Below are 23062 nucleotides of genomic sequence, written 5' to 3'. Positions count from 1 at the left end.
AAAGAGGGAGTACTTTTTCAGAGCGGTTTAATTTTATATTATTAAATGTTTCGCCTGTCATTTTAGTCATTGAAGCAATCCCAACTTCACGAGCTTTATGGCAATTAATCTTATCATCACCAACAACTCCAGAAGCAATAGATATGATTTTATTAATTTTAGGAAAAGGATCATGTGATGAAAACCAGTCTAGAAGTTTTTTAATATCTAGCATCTTTTATGAGCCGCGAGTCACTTGCATCTACATGCTGATCTGTTGTGTCCATTCGAACATTAGCAAGAACTTGCAACCCCTCACACACAGTATTCATTGCATGCATTCCGTAAACCCATTTACTTATCACACTTATACCAGAGAAACAGATAATATTATGAACCAGACCTACGGACAATACTGTAGCCATTGCCTATAATAGACAATCTGTTCTTTTTTAAACAATGGTATAGCCAAATGTTTTTCAAGGCCACGTGGATAGAGTAAATTCAGTTTGGGACTGATCACCTTTTGAAGGAATATTTTCAGAATAGTATAATATACTATATAAAAGAGACACAAATAGACATTTATGCTTGTCTTAAGGGCCACATATGTATTATATACGTGGCTTATATGTGCATATAATGTATAAAGTAACTTTTAAAATCGCGATATCTCAGGAATGGTAACTCTTAGGAAAAAAATTGTAAGGACAATTTTTGTAGAGAATGTTAAGATCTACAACTTTGGTTTGAGGTTTTTTTTTGATAAAACTTACCGTTTTCGAAAAAAATCCAAAAAATCTAAAATTTTGACCTTTGACCCCTTATAACTTTTGACGCACACATGGGATCGATGGGGACTTTTTAAACTTTATTTGTTATGGTATACCCTAGCTCTCCACCAAAATTTGGCTCTCCGGCAATTTTTGTTATTTGCTAAGCATTTTGATGTCTAAGTTGACCGGATTATCTTCCTAACTCTTGTTAGTAAAAGTACATCGCGGGAAAAATAGAATCAACTCTTACTAATTTGAGTTGACTATTCCTGGATCGAATCAGTAAATGTATATTATACGAGTATAATCTCACGTGCTTTTTTGATGAGTGTACGTCTCTTTGTTTTGAGCGTTTCAACTACTTATCACGATTTGAACATATCGAGTAACATTTAATTTCTACAATCGGTCTAGAAAATGTTAAATAAAAATCTTCATTTTATATTATAATCAACTTTTACTAAAACCAGCCGTTTTTAAAACCAGAACTAGGAATAGTCAACTCCAACTGGATAATCAACTTGACAACTCCTAATTACCACTCTAATTCAAAATAATCGTTACCCCTTTTAGTCCAGGTTATATCGTCGCCCCCGTTAGGTAAATTATTCCGATTCGATTTTTTTGCAAAAGAGGTCCTTATAACAATTCCACAGGGTGCCAGGCGGTACCGTGGTCGAAAAATTGTTTAAACATTTTTTTTTAAACAAATTAACAAAAAACAATTTTTTCACTTAGGACATTTTTTTAGATCATTTGGGTCATTCGGAGCAAAAAAGGTCTCTTGCGATTTTTCTCTAAAATTGATAGTTGTCGAGTTACACGCGATTTAAAATTTGAAAAATGTGAAAATGACCAGGCTTAATAACTCGGTTCAATAACTCGGATCAAGGCTTAATAACTCGGTTAAAAATTATTATTATGAAAGTTAGAAAGTCGCCAAATCAAAGGTTAAAGCTCCCCATATAGGCTATTGATTATGTATTATAACAAGGAACTACAAAGTTAACGGGGTTTTATTGTTTAATATAGTCAATGGACCTCTAAATATGAAAAAACCGTGGAGTGCTACCATTTAAAGAGGTGCGTTTTTGAGAAAGGGGTGAATTAGTCCCTAGGCACAGGGCGAATTAGCGTGAGTTCTATGCACTTTTGGTACAAACATGTCTACAAGAAAATTGTTCCAGGTTAAATTTACTATTAAAATATCATATTTCAAAGTGAAAAATATTTTTTTTTGCAAAAATACATTCAAAAGAAAAGCAAGAAAACAACACGAAAGATAGCAATTATGTTTTTTGCTCCATAACTTTTTTCCATGGGGATATAAGTATAGGCATTGCTTCACAGAAAAAAAACTTCCATCCTTCCTCTTTAAAATAGTGTTAGGTAAAAGTCTCTAAAATTTATAGTTTCCAAAATATGATTTTTCAAACTTCGCTACTCACAGCGATTTTGACCCATTTTCCTTCTTACTTCGCAAACATTGTTCTGTTACTTTTTTCTACGCAGCTTTGGGTATATGCAATGGTACATTTAGTAGGCAGAAAAGTCAATTACCTTTAAAATGGTCTATTGTAGAAGGCTGTATGACTATTTTTAAGCAATATATGTTTTTTGAAAATTGTATACTTTTAATGATTTTTGATATATGTTTCGATTATTTTTAAATTTCTCATTATACCTTTTTGTGTTGTATATTGAGGTATATACATTGTGCAATAAAAAAGAAAGCGTATTTTCTTTACTTTAAAATGGTGTATTGCAAAAAAATTCTAGGACTATTTTTAAACAAGATATGCGTTCTCAAAATGCGACATATACACATGCCACAGGTCCCACTAAGCTGGAACCATATTATGGAAACTTTTTTATTATTAACTTTATGAAAAAAAATTATTCTTTATAAAATGCTCTGCATAATCTAAAACGTGAGATGCAATCATCAGATATAAAATTTTATCAATAGTGTACGAGGTATATGTAACTTGTTAAAAATAGTCGCACGACCTTATACAATAGACTATTTTAAATGTACCATTACAATATATCTAGATATGCGTAGAAAAAAAGTTACAGAACAATGTTTGCGAAATAATGGGAAAATGGCTCTAAAAATGCTGTGAGCGGCGAACTTTGAAAAATCCTATTTCGGAAAATATAAATCCTAGTGACTTCTACTAAACGTCATTTTAAAGAGAAAGGACTGAAGTTATTTTTTGCTGAAGCAATACCTATACCTATATCCATGAGAAAAAAAGTTATGGGGCAAAAAACAAAATTGCTTTCTTTGGAGTTTTTTTCTTGCTTTTCTTTTGAATATATTTTTGTAAAAAAAAAATATTTTTGACTATAAAATGTGATATTTCGATAGTAAATTTAACCTGGAACAATTTTCCTGTAGACGTGTTTGTACCAAAAGTGCATATAACTCACCCTGAGCCTAGGGACTAATTCGCCCATTTCTCAAAAACGCACCTATTTAAATGGTAGCACTCCGCGGTTTTTTCAAATATACAGGTCCACTGACCATATGAGACAATAAAATCCCGTTAACGTTGTAGTTCCTTTTAACTCTCTTATTTTGAACATAATAAATAGCCTAATAGAAGATCCCGAAGAAATGTGTGTCATTATTTTATTACTAAGCTGTTATTTTTAATTATTAACAATAAGCACTAAGAGTGTATTGAGGGGGCAGTCAATGTGAGTGCGAGTGAGATGCACTATTGGACGGTCGGAATGGCAATTAATTGACATTCTAACTTGCAAAGAAGACGAAAAGTATTGATTTTGAAAAAAAAAATTTATAGGACAAAAGTTGCTTCAAATTGGTCAATATAATTATTCCCGGTGTTATTTTTAATAAAAAAAGAATGTGTGTGTACTTTGTACGCACGTAAGAAGTTATACTTCTAAATATGATTTCAATGAAATAAATATACTTTCGGACAGTTTATTTGTATTTTATTTAAAGATTAAATTAATTTTTACTTACTACTTTCCAAAAATTTTTATTAAAACAATACCAAAAATTAAAAGAAGATTAGAAAACACCAGGATTCGAACCGAGGTCCTCTTGATCTCCAGTCCAACGCTCTACCCTTTTGTTTATCCGGGCTACAATATTTCTCAGACATAGTGACAAACAGACGAAGTGAATTATAAAATACTTTAAATATTATTATTTATTATCTTATTCCCGAGGTAGACAAGTCCAAATACACAAAAATTATAATAATAGTTACATATTTATGATATAAATGTTAAAAGTACAATTTTAAGGCACGTATGTGAAAGTTTCGTGTGAAAGATTCGCTTCGCTCATTTTGCAATTCACATAAGTGCCTTAAAAATATACTTTTTAACACGTACCTATATCATACAATATTTTTTCTACAAACGTCTTATATCTATATCAACAATTATAATTTATTAAATAAAACTGCCTATATTGTCAATACGTAAATCAGAATAACATCTACTTTTATTTTTGTATATTCTAACAAATTTTAATAGTTTTTTTCTACAAACGTGTTAAAAATGCAATAATACAGTTTAAATTAAATTTTAAAAAACCTTTTAAACCACCTTTCTCAAATTGCGCAAGTTATATTATTAATATTAATGTTAATAAATGAAATATAAATATTTTGACGTTTCACAATTTGACAATTCACTTTTAACTGCAGTGCCTTAAAATTTTAGTAGCATTTAGTAATATTTTAACGCTCCTATGGAGTGCTATAAATTGCATTTTTAACACGTTTGTAGAAAAACATATTTAAAAACACTAATATATTCTTTCCACACCTTTTCTGGACTGATACATACATAAATTAAAACATTTAGTAACTAACTCCATACTGCCTGTGTGCGCATGCGCGCAGATTAATAAAATTTCACCCTCAATGAAATCGCGCCTAAAGAAGTATAACTTCAAAAAAAATGTATCCCCAAGAACTAATGGCATCCCCCTCCCAGGATAAAAGCACCCTACGGCAGAGGGTCAACCTTGTAGTTGAGGGTAAGTAGAATCTCTATATTCGGTGATATAATTAAGCAGGAAAATTGGACTATTGTTTATTATATTTCTATGTTTTATTCCTTCAGTTGTATCGAAAGTCGTAAATAGGTCAATACTTTGACGTGATCCAAACCAAGGAAACAGTTTATTAACACTGAATAGATTTAGGTAGGAGAGCACTTTTGGGAGAAAATTGTTTAAATACTACTTCCTGCATTCATTTAGTTTTAATTCGTTATAAAACAACAAGAAAAATATTCTGCCAAAATGAAACAGGTTCTAGTACTTAAACCGTAAGAATTAAACAATACGAACACGAAACTCGAAAAAAACTGGCTCAGTTTTAGACCAAGGCGGATCTGTGAAAAAACGTCTATTTTTGGATGTGCGAGGTGGCATTCGGATTTTTGCAGATAAAGTTAGGTGACAACTTCAACAATAATAATTGACTTATGCTCCTTCTCAAATATGCCCAGAACATTAATAAAAAATTAAAATATTTAAAAATTTCGAAAAACGTCGATTTTTTTACTTTCTTTGCTCAAAACTTTAAAACGATTCATTTTGGAACAAAGTCGTAGGGAAATAAAATAAAGATAATTGAATTTTGTATGATAAACGACTGGTTAAAAATGTCTTAAATTATTACCCTTTTGACATGTCCTCACTGTATTTGTTTATAAGCCAAAACATTGTTTATAACTTTAAAACAGTGCTGAGGCCGCTTAAATATTCCGATTTTAGTTCTCTAAAGTGTATTAGATAGGTAAACCTCTTTATATGTAAAAAATTAGCAAACTTTTAAATGGTCTACTTTTTGTTCAAAAAGTTTTTAAAAAATTTGAACTTTTTTTAAAAAAAATTAGATTGCAAAATTATTATGCAAAATCTATTAGGTCGATTTTAATGAAATTTGGTGGACGGTTTAAGTATGTCGTAAGAATTTTCTAAGCGAATTATGAAGCTTCTAAGTGCAACCAAAGTGGTTGAAAAACATTGCATAAAAACAGTCTTTTTTGCCCCCTTATTTTCTATTTATTGCTATTTTGCAGAAAGGGTAATAATTTAAGACATTTTAAACCAGTCGTATATTATACAAAATTCAATTATCTTTTCTTTTCCTACGACTTTGTTCCAAAATGAATCGTTTTAAAGTTATAAGCAATGAAAGTAGAAAAAAATCGATATTTTTCGAAATTTTTAAATATTTAAATTTTTTTATTAATGTTCCGGGCATATTTGAGAAGGAGCATAAGTCAATTATTATTGATGAAGTTGTCACCTAACTTTATCTGCAAAAATCCGAATGCCACCTCTTACATCTACCTCAAAACAGATCCGCCCTGGTCTATTTGTAAAGGACACAAAAAAGTATATTTTTTCATAGAAAACAAAGATATTTATAAAAACTGACAAATCGTTGTAAAGCCTGGAATTTCTACAACTATTCAACGATTGAGATCGATAAATTGTTGTAGTCTTTATTCGTATCTCTTCCTTATTCATCTCTATAAGCGATTCTGCTTACACTCCTTTATTTCCATTCGTGACCAGCCATTCGCTTGATGTCATCAGTCCATCTTGTTTTAGGTCTGACTCTTCTTCTATTATTTCCAGTCAGTCCCTACTTCTATATAAAGTTGTCCTTTTGCGTAATACGCCGATAATTATTCTACCAAAAATATTAGATTTGTTGTAAAAGGTATATTTTAAAATACCCTAAATAAGGGTCGCAATAAGACAAAACGTTTTCGGATTAAGAAATCCATCATCAGTGTTCTAAAAGCCAAAAAATAGCATGCCTGAGCCACCAAAATGTGTTGGGTAAAAACCCTTTAAATGTAAACGATTATGTTATGTTACATATTTATATAAAATTTAAATGATGTTCTAGATATTATGCCTGGATGTTACCCAGGGCAACACAGGACTCTTCCCACGTGGTTGAAATTTTTTTGTTGAAAATGAAAATGAGTTGGCCATTGAAATCCAATATGTGAGGTTTTCTCCAAAAAAAATTCCAACCACGTGGGAAGAGTCCTATGTTGCCCTGGGCCCTGGGTAACATCCAGGCATACCTTTAATATCACTTGAATTTTATATAAATATGTAAAATAACATAATCGTTTACATTTAAAGGGTTTTTACCCAACACATTTTGGTGGCTCAGGCATGCTATTTTTTGGCTTTTAGAACACTGATGATGGATTTCTTAATCCGAAAACGTTTTGTCTTATTGCGACCCTTATTTAGGGTATTTTAAAATATACCTTTTACAACAAATCTATACTAAATTCAAATTCAAGATGCAGTAGAAATAAACAAACCAAGACACGTCAAATGCTACTAGGAGCACTCCCGAATCATAATTTACAATGTATAAACTTTGGAAATCATGATTTGGGATTTACATTGTATATACATTGCAAATTATGATTCGGGAGTGCTCTTAGTAGCATTTAACGTGTCTTGGTTTGTTTATTTCTACTGCATCTTGAATTTAAATTTAGTATAGTATTTTTGTGATTTATGGTATACAGCCAGCTACAGACAGTTTATTTTCCTCGTGGATTTAATTATTCTACCGTTTGGTGGTTTATCTCTCTTTATTTTGACTCTTTGATTCTGCTGCTGTATTCCTTTTTTTTTTCTATTTTGTATCTATCCACTCGTTCATACCATGTCGTTGTTTTCTTCTGATACCTTCACTTCTCTTTCGGTTTCTCAGAATATTCCTTAAGTTGGTTATCGCTTCTTAGTTCTGTGTTGTTTTCATGGTAGATCTTTTCATAATTTTTGGGATATCCAAGAAAATGTCTCTATATACAAAAGATGAATAACATCTTAAGAGGTTTACTCTGTTGAATGCTTTCTTCAAGTTGATCAAACATAAAAACACTGGTCTGTTATACTCATCGATTTCTCATTATTCCACTGAACTTGTTATGTGGTGGAACCAGTCTAATACAGTGTGGTGTGGTGGAACACCATTGTCTAATATTACGCAGCCATGAAAGTTTCTTTCCACCAATCCAACTCTTTCCCTCCAATTTTCCTTGTATTATAAGGCGAAATAGTGCGTCATCATTTAAAGCATACGAAATAAGTCGATAATAAGTCGGAAATTGAAATTTACTAAACGCAACAGCAAGTGACAGTAAGTAGCTACTGCTCCTATTACGGGTTAAAATTTGAGTTATCAAATATGTGTTTTATCTCGCCAGGTATTAATGACGCACGGGTAAAGACTCGTGGACTCAACTGTAGATGATGGTATTTAGGTCCCCTAATGATATGACTAAAATATTATGGTTTTCTTCCCTTTATGATGTTTATGAGCGATCATTTTAACATCTTCACGTGGCATCTAACTTTCTAATACAACGAGTGACAATCACAAAATCTGGGCTGTAATGAGGCTTTTTCAACGATAGTTCTTCCAAAGTTGACCAAATTTGAAGAGTTTTCGTGTTCATATTTAATTATTTATAATTTTATAGATATATAGATTTCAGCACAAGCTTTTAAAACCTTTTGACGCACCCTAGGCTCAAAGTCAACAAACTACGAGCATAATTGCTTAAAATTTAGGGGCTAGTTCAGATAATTTTAGTTTTTTTAATTGTTCATATCAATTTAACGATTATAGTAGTGAAGATTCTATGTAGTTCTCAAACTGTTCATTTGTTGAGAAGTTGCCTTTTCCTGTTAGTAAGAAAAGTTCGTAGAGATTTTGATGTAATCGATGAATGTTGCTCTGTAACAGTTTTTATGTTGCCTCGCAATTCGAAAAGTCTTGGAACTTAGCCTAGAATCTTCACCCGGTCGTTAAATTGATTCAATTTAATTTTGCATGGTTTTTGTTGTGCATGTCATTGCTTTTAGTTGACGAAATGGCTGTGTTCGGAGTGTGGGCTGGTTAAATGTACCTCGTGTGTGCCCAGCAGTCGAAATAATGGCACCTGTAAGGTGGAGATACCGAGGTGTGTTAAAAACTAAGTAATCGTATTAATCACTCTGATCTTGCGCCTTTACTAACCCAATACTTTTCAACAAACATTAATTTAGTGACTAATATCATTTTTGTATTAGTATAAGATCAATAGTTTCCACTAATGCTCAATAGGAGTGAGGTTGGGACTAATAAGTGGCCACTACATTTATTAACGCAATGCAAGTAATCAATAAACCATCCACATTTTCGAGACAGTATGGAAATAGGCATATGTAAATTTAACAAGCACTTATTGATACAGATAGAACTGATAGAACGAGATAAGTTAAAGAAACCCATGAAAGAGAACAAAATGCTAAAAGTTAAAAGCCAAAAAGTCAGGCAAGGTTGTATACTTTATCAGGGTTGTTTAACTTATACGTAGAAAAAGCCTCCGCAGAAGTAGTGGCAGAGTTAATAAGGTTATTAAAGTAAACAGCATATTATTAACAACATTATGCATGCCGATGACACAGCGATAGTGGCAGGTATAGTCGAAACGGAAATCCGTCAAAACGCGCAACAAAGTGACGGCATCAATGTTTGGTATATGAAATTCAACATGTTTAATAAATTTCAGATGCCGCTTTAAAGATAAAATATTTTAACATCCCATTCATCATTGTGAATTAGTCGATGGATATTAGTACAGTTAAAATAATTAAACGATAAAGATTACATAAGAGAAATTAAACATTTTTCTACTTTTAAAGACAAAAAAAAAAGGAAGTTCATTAGCGAAACCGAATTCAAAATTATTTTACACAACATATTTGAAACATTATTTGTTGACCAGGGCGGATCTGTTTTGAGATGGATGTGAGAGGTAGCATTCGGATTTTTGCAGATAAAGTTAGGTGACAACTTCAATAATTACAATTGACTTACGCCCCCTTCTCAAATATGCCCGGAACATTAATAAAAAAGTTAATATATTTAACAATTTCGAAAAATATCGATTTTTTTCTACTTTCTTTGCTTATAACTTTAAAACGATTCATTTTGGAACAAAGTCGTAGAGAAATAAAATAAACATAATTGAATTTTGTATGATACACGACTGGTTAAAAATGTCTTACATCATTACCCTTTCTGCAAAATAGCAATAAATACAAAATAATGGGGCAAAATAAGCCTGTTTTTATTCAATGTTTTTCAACCACTTTGGTTGCACTTAGAACTTTAGTGATTCGCTTAGAAAATTCTTACAACATAGGTACTTAAATCGTTCACCAAATTTCATTAAAATCGACCTGATAGATTTCGCCATTTTCGATTTTGCAATCTAAATTTTTTTAAAAAAGTTCAAATTTTTTAAAAACTTTCTGAAGAAAAAGTAGACCATTTAGAAGTTTGCTAATTTTTTTACATATAAAGAGGTTCTCTACCTATCTAATACACATCACAGAATTAAAATCGGATTATTTAAGCGGCCTCAGCACTGTTTTAAAGTTATAAACAATTTTTTGGCTTATAAACAAATACGTGAGGACGTTCGAGTTGGTATAAATTCATTTTATCGAGAATAGGCGTCTCCGGAGATAAATCCCGAAACAGGTCGATTTTTATTTTTAAATTCTAATTTTTTGGTATATATATATCTTTACTAGTGACGTCATCTATCTGGGCGTGATAACGTAATCGATGATTTTTTAAATGAGAATAGGTGCCATGTGATAGCTCAATCAAAAGGCTATTCAATTTTGTATTCACTAATATAAACATTAACATTATTATTTATACAGGGATTGAATTAGAATTTTTTTTTTGAATTAAATTAATTCCAATATTTAGATTACGTCATCACACCCAGATGGATGACGTTACTAGTATGATATTTATGCCAAAAAATTCTAATTTAATAATAAAAATCGATCTGTTTCGGGATTTATCTCCAGAGCCGCCCATTCTCAAGGAAATGAATTTATTCCAACTCAAACGTCCTCATTGTATTTGTTTATAAGCCAAAACATTGTTTATAACTTTAAAACAGTTCTGAGGCCGCTTAAATAATCCAATTTTAATTCTGTAAAGAGTATTAGATAGGTAGAGAACCTCTTTATATGTAAAAAAATTAGCAAACTTCAAAATGGTCTACTTTTTGTTCAGAAAGTATTTAAAAAATTTGAACTTTTTTAAAAAAATTTAGATTGCAAAATTATTATGCAAAATCTATTCTCTATTCTAGGTCGATTTTCATGAAATTTGATGGACGATTTAAGTATGTTGTAAGAATTTTCTAAGCGAATTATGAAGGTTCTAAGTGCAACCAAAGTGGTTGAAAAACATTGAATAAAAACAGTCTTTTTTGCCCCCTTATTTTCTATATTATTGCTATTTTGCAGTAAGTGTAATAATTTAAGACATTTTAAACCAGTCGTATATTATACAAAATTCAATTATCTTTATTTTATTTCCCTACGGCTTTGTTCCAACAAAAAAATGAATCGTTTTAAAGTTATAAGCAATGAAAGTAGAAAAAAATCGATATTTTTGGAAATTTTTAAATATTTTAATTTTTTTATTAATGTTCCGGGCATATTTGAGAAGGAGCATAAGTCAATTATTATTGTTGAAGTTGTCACCTAACTTTATCTGCAAAAATCCGAATGACACCTCGCACATCCAAAAATAGACGTTTTTTCACCTGATCTATTGGTTACAACATCTCATTTTTGTTGTTAAAAAAATATATCAATTTGGCTGGACTAAATTACGGTTCTGTTAATATTCTAGAATCTAAATCTAGAAGACTTGGTATTCACACAATGTTGCCAAACTGAATTTTGTATATTCGGTTTAAATTTTCTAGCCGATTTCCAAGCGTACTATTTTCGACGTAACAGCATATACATAACATAACCCTTACAAGAAAAGCTATGGGTTTGAATATAAATATCAAGAAGATAAAAACAATGATTACGTAGAAATAATTACCCACACGCAAATATATTTGTAACTGAACAAGAAATCGAAAAATCAGGCAGTTTAAATACTTGGGTTGTCTGCTAAACGATATTTGGAACTCTGAGACTGAAATAAAAAACATAGAATAAGGCAGAAACGCTTTTTTGAAACTTAATTTTCTGACTAATCACAAGTTGCATTTCAACCCGAGATACAAGATGCTAAAGTGTTACGTTTGACCTGTTCTCTGGTAGGAATGAAAGAGCAAAATGCTAACACCCAAGCTTTATAGAAAATGTTGAACTAGACCTCCAACAATTTTCACAAATCATATTTTAGCAACACTCAAAACATTTTGCTTCTCTTAAAACTTCCTCTAAAACTCCTACAAAATTCTAACCTATAAGTACACAAGCATTAATAGATGGCACATTATTTTTACTTCTTATGGTGAAGAATTTTGTAGGAGTTGACGTCTAACAAACTCTGGGTCTGCTTTTTAGCAATTTTTACGGTGCTTTGCTTTTGTAAAACTGTTAGATCTATCGTTTATGTTACTAATGGTATGTTTTTTGTACATTCCACAGGGTTTAGAACGTAGATTAGAAAAATCGAAGTACGACTACAGAGATCTTTCTACAAACGATAATATTCGGTGAGTCCTGTAAAAAAGAAGATGTTTTGACGATTTTAAGATTTACTTATGCATGTTTTTATTGTATAGTTATTATAGATTATCTATTCATTAAAATTTATACATAAATTCCAATTATTGTGTATCAAATTGATGTGTTGTGGATTCTAAATTGAGTATAAGATATTTAAAGTCAAATATAAACGAGAGGGTACTTTGAGAGTAATCTAGCCTTTGATAGATGGCGTTATGTGAGAACGAATTGACCATTCCAAATCACGTGATATAATATGGCCGGAGGAGGTCAAAAATTTAATATATAGTGTTTACATCAGTTTTTGTAAAGAATATCCTGTTTAGTTTTGTTTTTTTATTGTTAATTGTGTAGCGAAATTGTAATAGCAAATACATATAAAGTAGTTTATCGCCTACAGAACTGAATTATCAGATAGTAGTTATTGACACAAAGTGGTAACTACTATGGGATAATTCAGTTCTGTAGGCGATAAACCATTTCATATTTAATTTGTTATCACAATTTCGCAGATTTCCCTACACAATTAACAAAAAAAAAAAATAACCAAACAGGATTTTCTTTACAAATTAATGTCGATCTAAACATTAGATTTTGCCCTCCTCCGGCCATGTTTGACAGTTCATTGGAATGCCTAATTGGAATTTGTAACTAATATTGTGTTGGTTTTTCAAGTTATATTGTGTTAAATATGTTATGTGTGAACCACCAACAGCCTGAACAGGTAGACCAATACAAATATCTTGGTTTCTGGATCAACAATAAACTTGATTATAAACAAGAAGTAAGAGAGATAATAGAGGTAGTTCCATAAGACTTTATCAAAATGAAAAGCTTATTTTGTAACGGTGGAATTAATATAATAATGGATAACGACAGAATATAAGATGGTGGGACGTCGACCAGTAGGAATACCAAGGAAAAGGTACGATAGACGAAGTGAGAACCGATGCTAAAAAAATATTGAGCGTGGACAACTGGAGGAGAGTAGCCAGAGACAGAGATACTTGAGATAGGAGAGAGAGCATTAATATCAGTCTTAGCTGTTGTTTTGTACATTATTGTGTATGGTCAGTACTATTGTATGGAATGGAGGACTGTACGCTCAACATAACGCTAATTGAACAAGACCTTTGAACTCTGGCTTTATAGAAGTATCTTGAAAATACTTTTCACAACCAACACCACCAACTAAAATGTCCTGAGGAGAATAGGTACAGGTAGGAAGCTGCTACAGATCATAACACTTAGAAAATTAGCTACCTAGGAGACATAATGAGAAACGAAAAGTACCGCCAACTGATCATACAGGGGAATATTGAAGGATTTCTCTGGTCCGGTTAGGCGCCAGATTTCATGGCATAAAAACATCAGATACTGGACCGGCCCTGATTCAACTTTGTTTAAAGCCGCATTGGACAGAGACAGATTTGCCAGTGTAGTCGCTAACCTCCACTAAAGAAAGCATCACAAGAAGAAGGCAGAATATAGAAAAAAGTTGTTTAGAAAAAATAAAGGAAGCAAATGTTATTACTCAAGAACATTCGCGATTGAACAGGAATACGTATTGAGAACAACTATTCCGATTAGCTGAAGACCATAAACAACTAGCCAATGTAAGTGCCAACGTTAGGGAGACCTAATATGCCATCGAACGAAGAAGAAGTAGGTAATGTATAAACAAACATAAATAGTATGTCTTCTCGTTTGAAATTTTAAAACGGAAAATGTTAAGTCCTTATAATAGTAACTATATAGACTTTTATCATATACAAAGTAAAAGAAAATGCTACATAACAAATAATCTTAGCTCAATTTAGAATCTTCACATAACGTCCATTGTGATTTGTACCTGTATAACATAACTTTTTGGCGTTTGACAGAAGGAGCAGGAGTTCGACAAAAAACAGCCCGTCTCCCAGTCTTCAAGGTGTTACGAAATGAGAAGAACTAATCTTTGTAATTAATACTTATATAAGATAATCAGTTATAAATAGGTGACATTATGTCGTAGAAAGGCGACTTACAAAAAACCACATTTTCGTCTAAAAGAATTAGAATAGGTAAAGTAAGTGTACAATACAGTGGCGGCACGTAAAGGTGGATAGATATATTGATGTCTTCTCTATATTGTTCACAGTTTAGAAGTTTTTGGGAAATAAATTTGATTTTTGCATGGAAATCCTTGAAATTATCACGGAAACAGACGTATGGTATGGTACATCGGGGCAGGGCCCACTTGTGAGCCCTTCGGACACTTAGACCTCCTACGGCGGGTCCATTGTACCCCTATCTTACGGACCAGGTCCATAAGAACCTGGTCTTCGGCGTTCCTGGATCCCAGGCTGCACCAGGCTCCCATGTCTGTCAGAATCAGCAGGGTCTGCAAATCTGAGCTCCTGCCGATGCTATCCCGAACGTCGAATCTCCCAAAAACCTTATGGCCTCACCTCACCTGGCTCGGCTGCATAGATGCCGATCCCAGGATCTGCCACCTCTGATAGGCCAATGCCGGGCATTCCCAGAGGACATCTGAGGAGGTTTCCTTCTCCTCATTGTAATCCAAGCAGACGAAGGTGCTGTCGGAGTCTACGGTGGCCGGTGAGCATACTGACCACCAGGGAGCATCTTCTACGATATCTAGAAGAAGCAGTTGGACTGCGACTTTTGGATGCGTCTACGGGAACAGACACCTTATTCTTCTCTAGAGTATTTCGGACTTTATGTTCCAACATTTAAAGTGTGGTAGGTGTTGAAGTTGGTAATCAGGTATTGGACAGACTACTGATTCGAGAGATATCTGGGTATTCTTTTTCTCATAGGCATCTTTCAGTGCGTCACAGTTTTTCGATTTCTTTCTAACGCATTAAATTGTATGCGACAGAAAAAAAAGCACATCCGTGATTACAGACATTTATAACATTTATTCTAGTTGTCGATATATGGCGCTATAATCGAAAAAAAAAAAATTATTTACGAATTATATAATATATCTACTAATATAATCTGTACAATTTATAAGACTATACAAATCAAAGAAAATACCATTTCGTAAATGCAATAAACACAATTGATTTGTTTTTATGCCAAATTGCAAATAAAATGTGACAACTGCCACATTTAACTAAAATGTCATGTTAGAATAAATGTTATAAATGTGTATTATCACGGACTTACCTTTTTTTCTATCATTTGTGACGCACTGAAAAATGCCCATGAAAAGGATCATACCTTTCCCAATCAGTAAAGAAAGTAGGTGGGACCTGAAAAATTAAATTTACGGATTAAAAACGCCATTTTGGCGGGTTTTTCCCTCCCAGGCTTTAAGAATTCAATTTTAGAGCATTTGAAATTAATTCGTGCCGATAAAATAGGGCGGGACTGCTGGAGACACATTTGTCCGAATAGTGATCATTTTGTGCTTCGCAGGTAAATGTACAAAGTCCAATAATGACTCATTTTATAGGAGTAACGCTCATGTAATGAAATTCGACATCTTTTCTGTTTGTCTAATATTACGAGCATTACAGTCCTTTATACAGAGTGAGTTTTATGTATGGAACGCCTCAATGATCTTGGAAACGGTTTGCACAATTTTTATAGATTTTTGGTGTGTAGGGGTCTTGTGATGCGGCCGATAGTAAGTTGGTATTTACATTGTTGTCAGATCTTCCGTTTTTCTGGAAATGTAATGAACTTTCTTAGTTCAAAAGTCCTTGAGAAATACTGATTCTGTTTGTGTAATGTAATGTTACCTATACCTAAATACCATAATTTTGGAGCTATAGCTACATTTACAAGTTAAAATTCATTGGCACTTTCATTGTGTGATGACACACGCATATGAATCGCTGACGAAGACAAGAGCAGTTTCCTCTAAATATTAAAAAAATGATCAGACAGAATATATATACTGAAACTGTTTCGAAAAGCCGCCACTGATTCTATTATCTTGATATAACACGTAGCATCCATTATATTGATACTCCTGAAACAACAATTTATCAGCTAGATAGTTTAATCTAGGCCCAACTTTGATCTAATATAGTTCATATTCAAAAGCTTTGTACATATGATATATAATACACAATTCTTATCTAAAATTAGAAACTACTGTTTTATCTAGTACCTACTTAGTACTACACTCGTAAGAAAACAAAATAAAACATAAATGTACTCAATTTACTTCCGGAACAACATTATGTGGTAAAAAATTAAACGTTACAGAAAAAAAGGACTGTGATGTCTTTAAAATACAAGAGATGTTATTAAGACACTTATTACGAATACTTGATGTAAGGAACATCTCTCTTTTTTTCTTCATTCTTCATCACTTATATTAGAAGGATCATAAAACTTATTCATTCAAAATTTTTTAAACAGATCACTTTTAATGAAATACCACTCATTTAAAGCTATAAAAAACTTAAAAGCGATTAGGACGCTAGATGGCAGCAGCAGGCGCAAAATAGCTTATACCTCTAATTTTTTTACATATATTTTTACGATTCTTTTGATTTATGTACACAATGACACTAACATCCCTGGTGTTTTAGAAATATCATGTAACGTTCGCCACACTCATGTGGTTGTAGATTGAAAAACTGGGACAATGTCCAGAATACGCTCCGGTGAAGATAGCTACAAATGATGAATGACAACGAAATATTGAAATCATTAGTCAATGGACCGTGATAGTGTGACGTCAAAACGTGAAAAAGGTTTCCAAACAAAGCAACTGTCAATTGATTATACACGTGGTTTGTGTAATCATTTTTAATTTTATTTGGTTTTAACAAACATCTGCACATTTTTTCTAAAGACACAATCCTTGTTAGTCATATCAATCATATTGCTTTTAATTTTATAAATGTCCTTACACATAATCAAGAATTTACACGCTACATAGTACTTACTGCGTTTCTTCAGGTTTTTAACCAGTCCTATTTGGAATTATGGTGGGAAATATACTATGAGCATTGATTACAATCACGGGTACCCAACACATTACCATTTTGTAAAAATTAAATATCCTACAAGCAATATATTCCAATTATAAAAACGAAAGCAAACACCATTTGTGAATTTTTGCTTTGTTTGGAAAACTTTTCAGAGTAGCCAACATTGATTTGAAGTCACGACTATCACGGTCCATTATTAAACTTGAAAAACATAAAATCGTAAAATAACGAGAAACATTTTTCATTTTCTTAGTGCAAAATAAGTTAATAGGTATATATTTTTAGTTTGTTATTATCTATAATATGAAAATAAGCCACAATCCTTAATATGTTTTAACATTTGAATAAGGTCATGTATAGTATTTTTACTACAAAAGCGATATTACGTAGGTCAAAATTTTTGACGTAAGAGAACTGTCAAAACATTAGAATGTGACTTTTCATTCGCTTTTGTAGTAAAAATACTATAATCGTTTTCTTTCATTAAATTAAATAATATTAATTAATGTGACCTTTATTTCTTTATTATTTTATTATTCTTCAGTTTATTTTAAAATATTTAAGATTCTCTGTTTTTTGGCCCTTGATGCAAGTTTTGGCTCAACACACAGAGTAAACATTTTTAAATTTAACATTTTGTGAATTCATATTTAGGAACATTCATCCCAAAATAATAAATAAATGGTCATAAAATTGATATCTGTTGAACATAATATGTGGCAATTTGACAACTGGGGTTTTGAGAGTTCAGGCTCTATTGCCAAATTTATCCGTTAATCTATCAAAGGGTAATTGCCAAACATTTTTTTAATAATTAAATTGCACATATCATTGCAATATCCATAAAATAATATAATAAAAATGTACTTTTTCAAAGCTTTCTCTCTGTATATTTGAAGCATACAACTTACACATTATACGCTGTGAGCTCGTACGTAGAGGGGATATTTAAAAATTCGCGAGCGCTAGTAGTGACAAGTCTGTAAATGTTTACTGGAAATTTGACATAAATGTCAAAGTGATTAATTTAAAATTAAAATTAAAAACATCAATTATAAAAAATATTAGTTGGTCAAAGCTGTGGTATATATTTTTACCTTAAATATACTTACGTTTTAAATACTGAATTTAAGTTTTTTAATGTTCCGTAATATGTAATTATAAATTAATCTATTAATCTTGGCGCCATCTACACGATAATTGTAAAAGTATCCGAAGTAAGAAATTAATATTTCATCAATAGAACGTCAAAATGATTAGCAAAATCTTAAAAAAATCGATTACAATTTAATTACTTTTTTGCGTTGTAAATATTAAGCGATAACAATTAAATAATAAATTTAAAAATTACCAGTGAAAGTTGAATTAGTCATCCGCTAGGAGCGACACCAGCGAAGCTCAGAGCGTATAAGGACATGGCAGCACTGCCATACGCAGGTATTTCGTTCTGTGGTCATCATTTGTAACTATCTTCACCGGAACCTATTCAGGACCCCGATTTTTGACCCTTCGCTTCGTTATCGATCATTCGCTATCTGTATCTGTAGAGTGTACAGATAGCGAATGGTCGATAACGAAGCGAAGGGTCAAAAATCGGGATCCTTGCCATTGCCCAAAAACGGATACTGCTGTGTATATTATTATTATTTTTGTCTGTAAGTATCGTAAAGTGTTTCTACGACATAATGTATTATTAGGAATATTTGATTATATTCAACCTTCAAAAATTCCGTTGATATGCGTCGAATATCAACGCGAATTTTCTGATCCAGTCGTCAATGGTGTTTATTTTTTTATGTCACGCAATTATGACATAAATCAAGTAATTTATTGTTGTATATTTAATTTTTTTTTTACTTAGGTTGCCAGTGAAATTTGGCAAGATCCAAATTTAGGTTTAGTCGTAATTAAAGGATAGTCAGTAGTAATTAAATACAGAAAATAATTATTTAAAGACGATCTTTTCGATTTTCGATCGTATTTCATAAGTATGTACAAGTTTTTTTCTACAGTTACAGTTACACTAATAATTTACATTTGTATGTGTGCTTTAATTTTTGCTTCGATGAGATTTCTCAGTTTTCTGAGGTGTAACTCATCTGTTGTGTTGATACATTCGGAATGTTTTTCCATCTCAGCGGCCTCCCGAAGAATACTTGGTTCGAGAAAACCAATCATAACTTCCTGAGCTATGTTCCAGGTACTCTGTGAGTATTTTTCAGAATAAGTGAAAATTATGTTATTAAATTTTTACAATACAATTTGCAGATAATTCAAGATACCGGTTGTTCAATCACTTTTTATTTGAGTTGCTCCTGATATCCTGTTTCTAGGTTGGGCTTGGTAGAACTCCCTTTTTCATTCTACTTTCTCCAATTAATTTTCTAACACCTTCTAAACTGATGTAACTGTGATTTTTAAACTGAATTGTAGAAAAATATTTGTATTATGTAAAAATAATGCAGGATGTTCAGGCTTATATTATTACTGAAGAAAATAAATCACAGTTTACTCTTGTACCTAAATCATTTTTAAACTTGTGAAAGTCACATTTATGACGAAACGTCGTATCATTATCCTTTGTCAATTGTCAAATGTCAGTTGTCGCTTGTCTATATTAAGGCATTTTTGGATCTACAGAACGTCCTGCATGTTATATTTGGTGTGATACTCTAGGTGTATATAACGAGTTGTATTTTTTTAAACAAAAATGTAATTTATAATAATTATTTTAACCTGTTTTTGTAATTTGGATATTGCTTAAATTTTCGTATTATTTAGTTGATCTATTTTGAGAAAGGCGACGGAAATTTAGTTGTAATTTGTAATAAAAGCGATATAATTTCTTAATCTTTGTTATAATAACCGGGACTATAATTGTTTCGAAAAATATGAGTTGTTTAATGGTCTGAAAAATAGCGAACGGATCGAAATAAAGGTACAGTGTTAGCGTGTTACGTTTAAAATCGGAAATAGTCACATGGGCTTAAATCTGCCAAACACGGTGGATGGTGCATTAATTCTTATCCTAAATTATATATTGTCTATACAAGAGGATCACAATTCTAGTGACAACTAACATGCTGATGGCATTAGTGACTTTTACTTTAATACAAACGCTTCTGTCCAATAACACGATTCGCTCGCTGTTTATCAGATTTCCAATTATTGAGAGTAACATAGTTCCCTAAATGTGTATTTAGACGTATACGATTTATAAAAAATAAAAAAATATAGCGAAAGTAAAATTATTAAAACAATTCATGAAGACCCACTCCTAACCACCTTTTTATTCAACTTTTTTTAGCATCTAGCCCGAAAATTATCCAGAGTTAGATTATGTGGATATTTTGAAACTTTATAAGATGCGACACCAGTTATTTAGTGTAAAAGACTTTTTGAAATTCGAAAAATGAAGTTTCTAGCTGTCAATTTCATTAGATGACGCATTTTGACCATTAAGAACCGTACTAGAGGTCACTTGTGCCAACTTTGAAACGAAATCACTTTTGGACACAGTGTAAGAACACAAAGTGTTTTTATTTTTGTACGCGCCAACATATATCGTAAACATTTGCCAAGGAAGCAAAGGTTATACAACTTGATATCACGGAGAATATAAATTGATTGGAGAGCATACTTATAACATGATCCACAGAAAAATTTTTAGGTAAATGAAGTGTAAAATAAAGTAATTTTCAATTATGCTTCAGTAACTCTTTATAACACTTCAAGAAGGTATAAACATAACATTTTTGATTCCATTTTTACAGATTCCAAAAATGTGCTGACGTTTTTTACTTTCGCACGTACTGACGACAAGATCTCTTGCGGTTGTTCGATCTGTCTCTCTCTCTCTCTCTCTCTCTCTCTCTCTCCCACCAAAAAGAGACGCTATTATACTTGATGTAAAACAGAGACGCAATGAACAACGAAAAACGATGGCGTCGTATGTCCGAAAAACCAGTGACACCAATATGGAGACTTTTGGTAGATGTCAAACTAAGTTTGGAGACTATGTGCAGCCTAAGTCTGACGTCACAAATGTCACAAAATTGGGAGGAGCTTATATTGAATCCAAACAATTTTGTTTGTAACGTTAAATTGACATAAGGAATTTTTCATTTATGTGCTTTGTGTGGCAAAATAAGACTTCATTTAGGTCTTTCGTTAAAGAAACGTGTTAATAAAGAGATTTTTATTCGTTTTTGCTCAGGTGGTTTTTATTCCTTAGTGGTTGAAAATAAACATAACCTCAAAACTGTTTACGTTCTTATCATTGCATTAAATTAACTCACCTGGGCAAAAACGAATAAAAATCTCTTAACTGACACGTTTCTTTAACTAAATACCTAAATGAAAAGTCTTATTTTGTCACACAAATCACGTAAACAATAAATGAAAAATTCCTTATGAGTGTTTAACCTTATAAACAAAATTGTTTGGAGTCAAATATAAGCTCCTCCCAATTTTGTGACGTCAAGACTTAGGCTACGGCTCCACGGGCGAGAAATTGACGCTAGCAGTAGCCGTAAAACGAACTTAAGGTTCCGCGGAACGAAATAGGAGTAGCCGAACTGAACCGACTACGCACAAGTCGTGTAGTCGGTACAGTTCGGCTATTCCTATTCCGTTCCGCGGAACCTTAAGTTCGTTTTACGGCTACTGCTAGTGTCAATTTCTCGCCCGTGGAGCCGTAGCCTTAGGATGTCCATTTAGCATACCTTCTGTTCATTTTATATTCTTCGTGATAATTGTACAAATGGTGTCCATCTACTATTTATTTTAAGCTTTAAGAGAAGTGAATGTAAATATAAAAATTATCATTTATATTATCTTTTTTGTACACGTCTATTGACACTATTTATACATAAGCGCTCTCTGTGTACATAGAAATTGTTTGTTTTTATATTAGGTACAAATTGTAATAATTTAAGATATACTTACTACATTCAGTTGTGTATATTCAGGCATTTAGTATGAAAAATAAAACGAATGGTAACGATTTTGTGTTTAATTTAAATACCCCAAATTTCAACAAGCAACACTACACAAGAAGTAACAAAAGCAGAAGAAACAATTTAGAAGGACAATGACCAGATAAATAATAAAAAATAAAAAACCAAATTGGTGGACGGCAAAGAAGTTGCAGTTTACCACATCCCAATCACTACTTCTTCTTGCCGTATATGTCTTATTCAGTGAAGTCTCGTTTTTCTATTGCTGTGTTTATTTGTCCGTTCCACTGTAGTTTAAGACATCCTTTTTTCCTCCTAGTTGGTTTCCATTTACAAGTTCTTTCATCTGTTGAGAAAAAGCCTGATTTGGGTCATCGCTTACATCAATATTCAAACCATTTCTTGAATAGTATTGTAGTGTAAGAAAACAATGGTTGAACCTCGCAAAATGGACACAAGTCCGATTTTATTTTTTTCTGGTATATCAAGGGGTGCTTATCATGAGACTACCTTTTTCTTAAACAATTTCGCACCGGAACCCCCATTTTCATCCCTTTAAAGGGGGGTAATTTGTGGTTTTTGCGAAACGTAGCCCTTCCTGTACGTTTTGCAAAAAATTTACTTAATAGTAAAATGAAGAGGACTATATTTCCTACTATTTATTTCCCGACAGCAAATGTCTATCGCCCACCGTTTAGCAAGGGGTGGCGCCCCAAAGTTAACAAATTAAAAAAAAATGTTTTAAAAAATATATTTTTCCCTAACTGTAATGAAAATTAAGAAGAAACCCTG

General features: G+C 32.1%; 1 protein-coding gene across 2 annotated transcripts in view; it reads left to right on the top strand.

The window, feature by feature from the left end:
• Positions 1 to 22317, top strand: part of LOC114327386 (nuclear distribution protein nudE homolog 1) — a 50382-nt gene extending 28065 nt beyond the window's left edge. Inside the window, exons 7-9 of one of the 2 annotated variants that reach the window (XR_007699661.1) lie at positions 8668 to 8765; positions 12271 to 12338; positions 14235 to 22317. Coding sequence is in view for 1 of the 2 variants with exons in the window: in XM_050657208.1 (XP_050513165.1) it covers positions 12271 to 12338; positions 14235 to 14295 (129 nt within the window). In the remaining variant the exon portion in view is untranslated. The remainder of the gene's footprint in view (positions 1 to 8667; positions 8766 to 12270; positions 12339 to 14234) is intronic. The other variant, XM_050657208.1, reaches the window with a different exon arrangement.
• Positions 22318 to 23062: the final 745 nt, after the last annotated feature.

This window comes from Diabrotica virgifera, chromosome 7 (assembly GCF_917563875.1).
Source record: "Diabrotica virgifera virgifera chromosome 7, PGI_DIABVI_V3a".
NCBI lineage: Eukaryota > Metazoa > Arthropoda > Insecta > Coleoptera > Chrysomelidae > Diabrotica > Diabrotica virgifera.
This window is presented reverse-complemented; position numbering and strand designations above follow the sequence as displayed.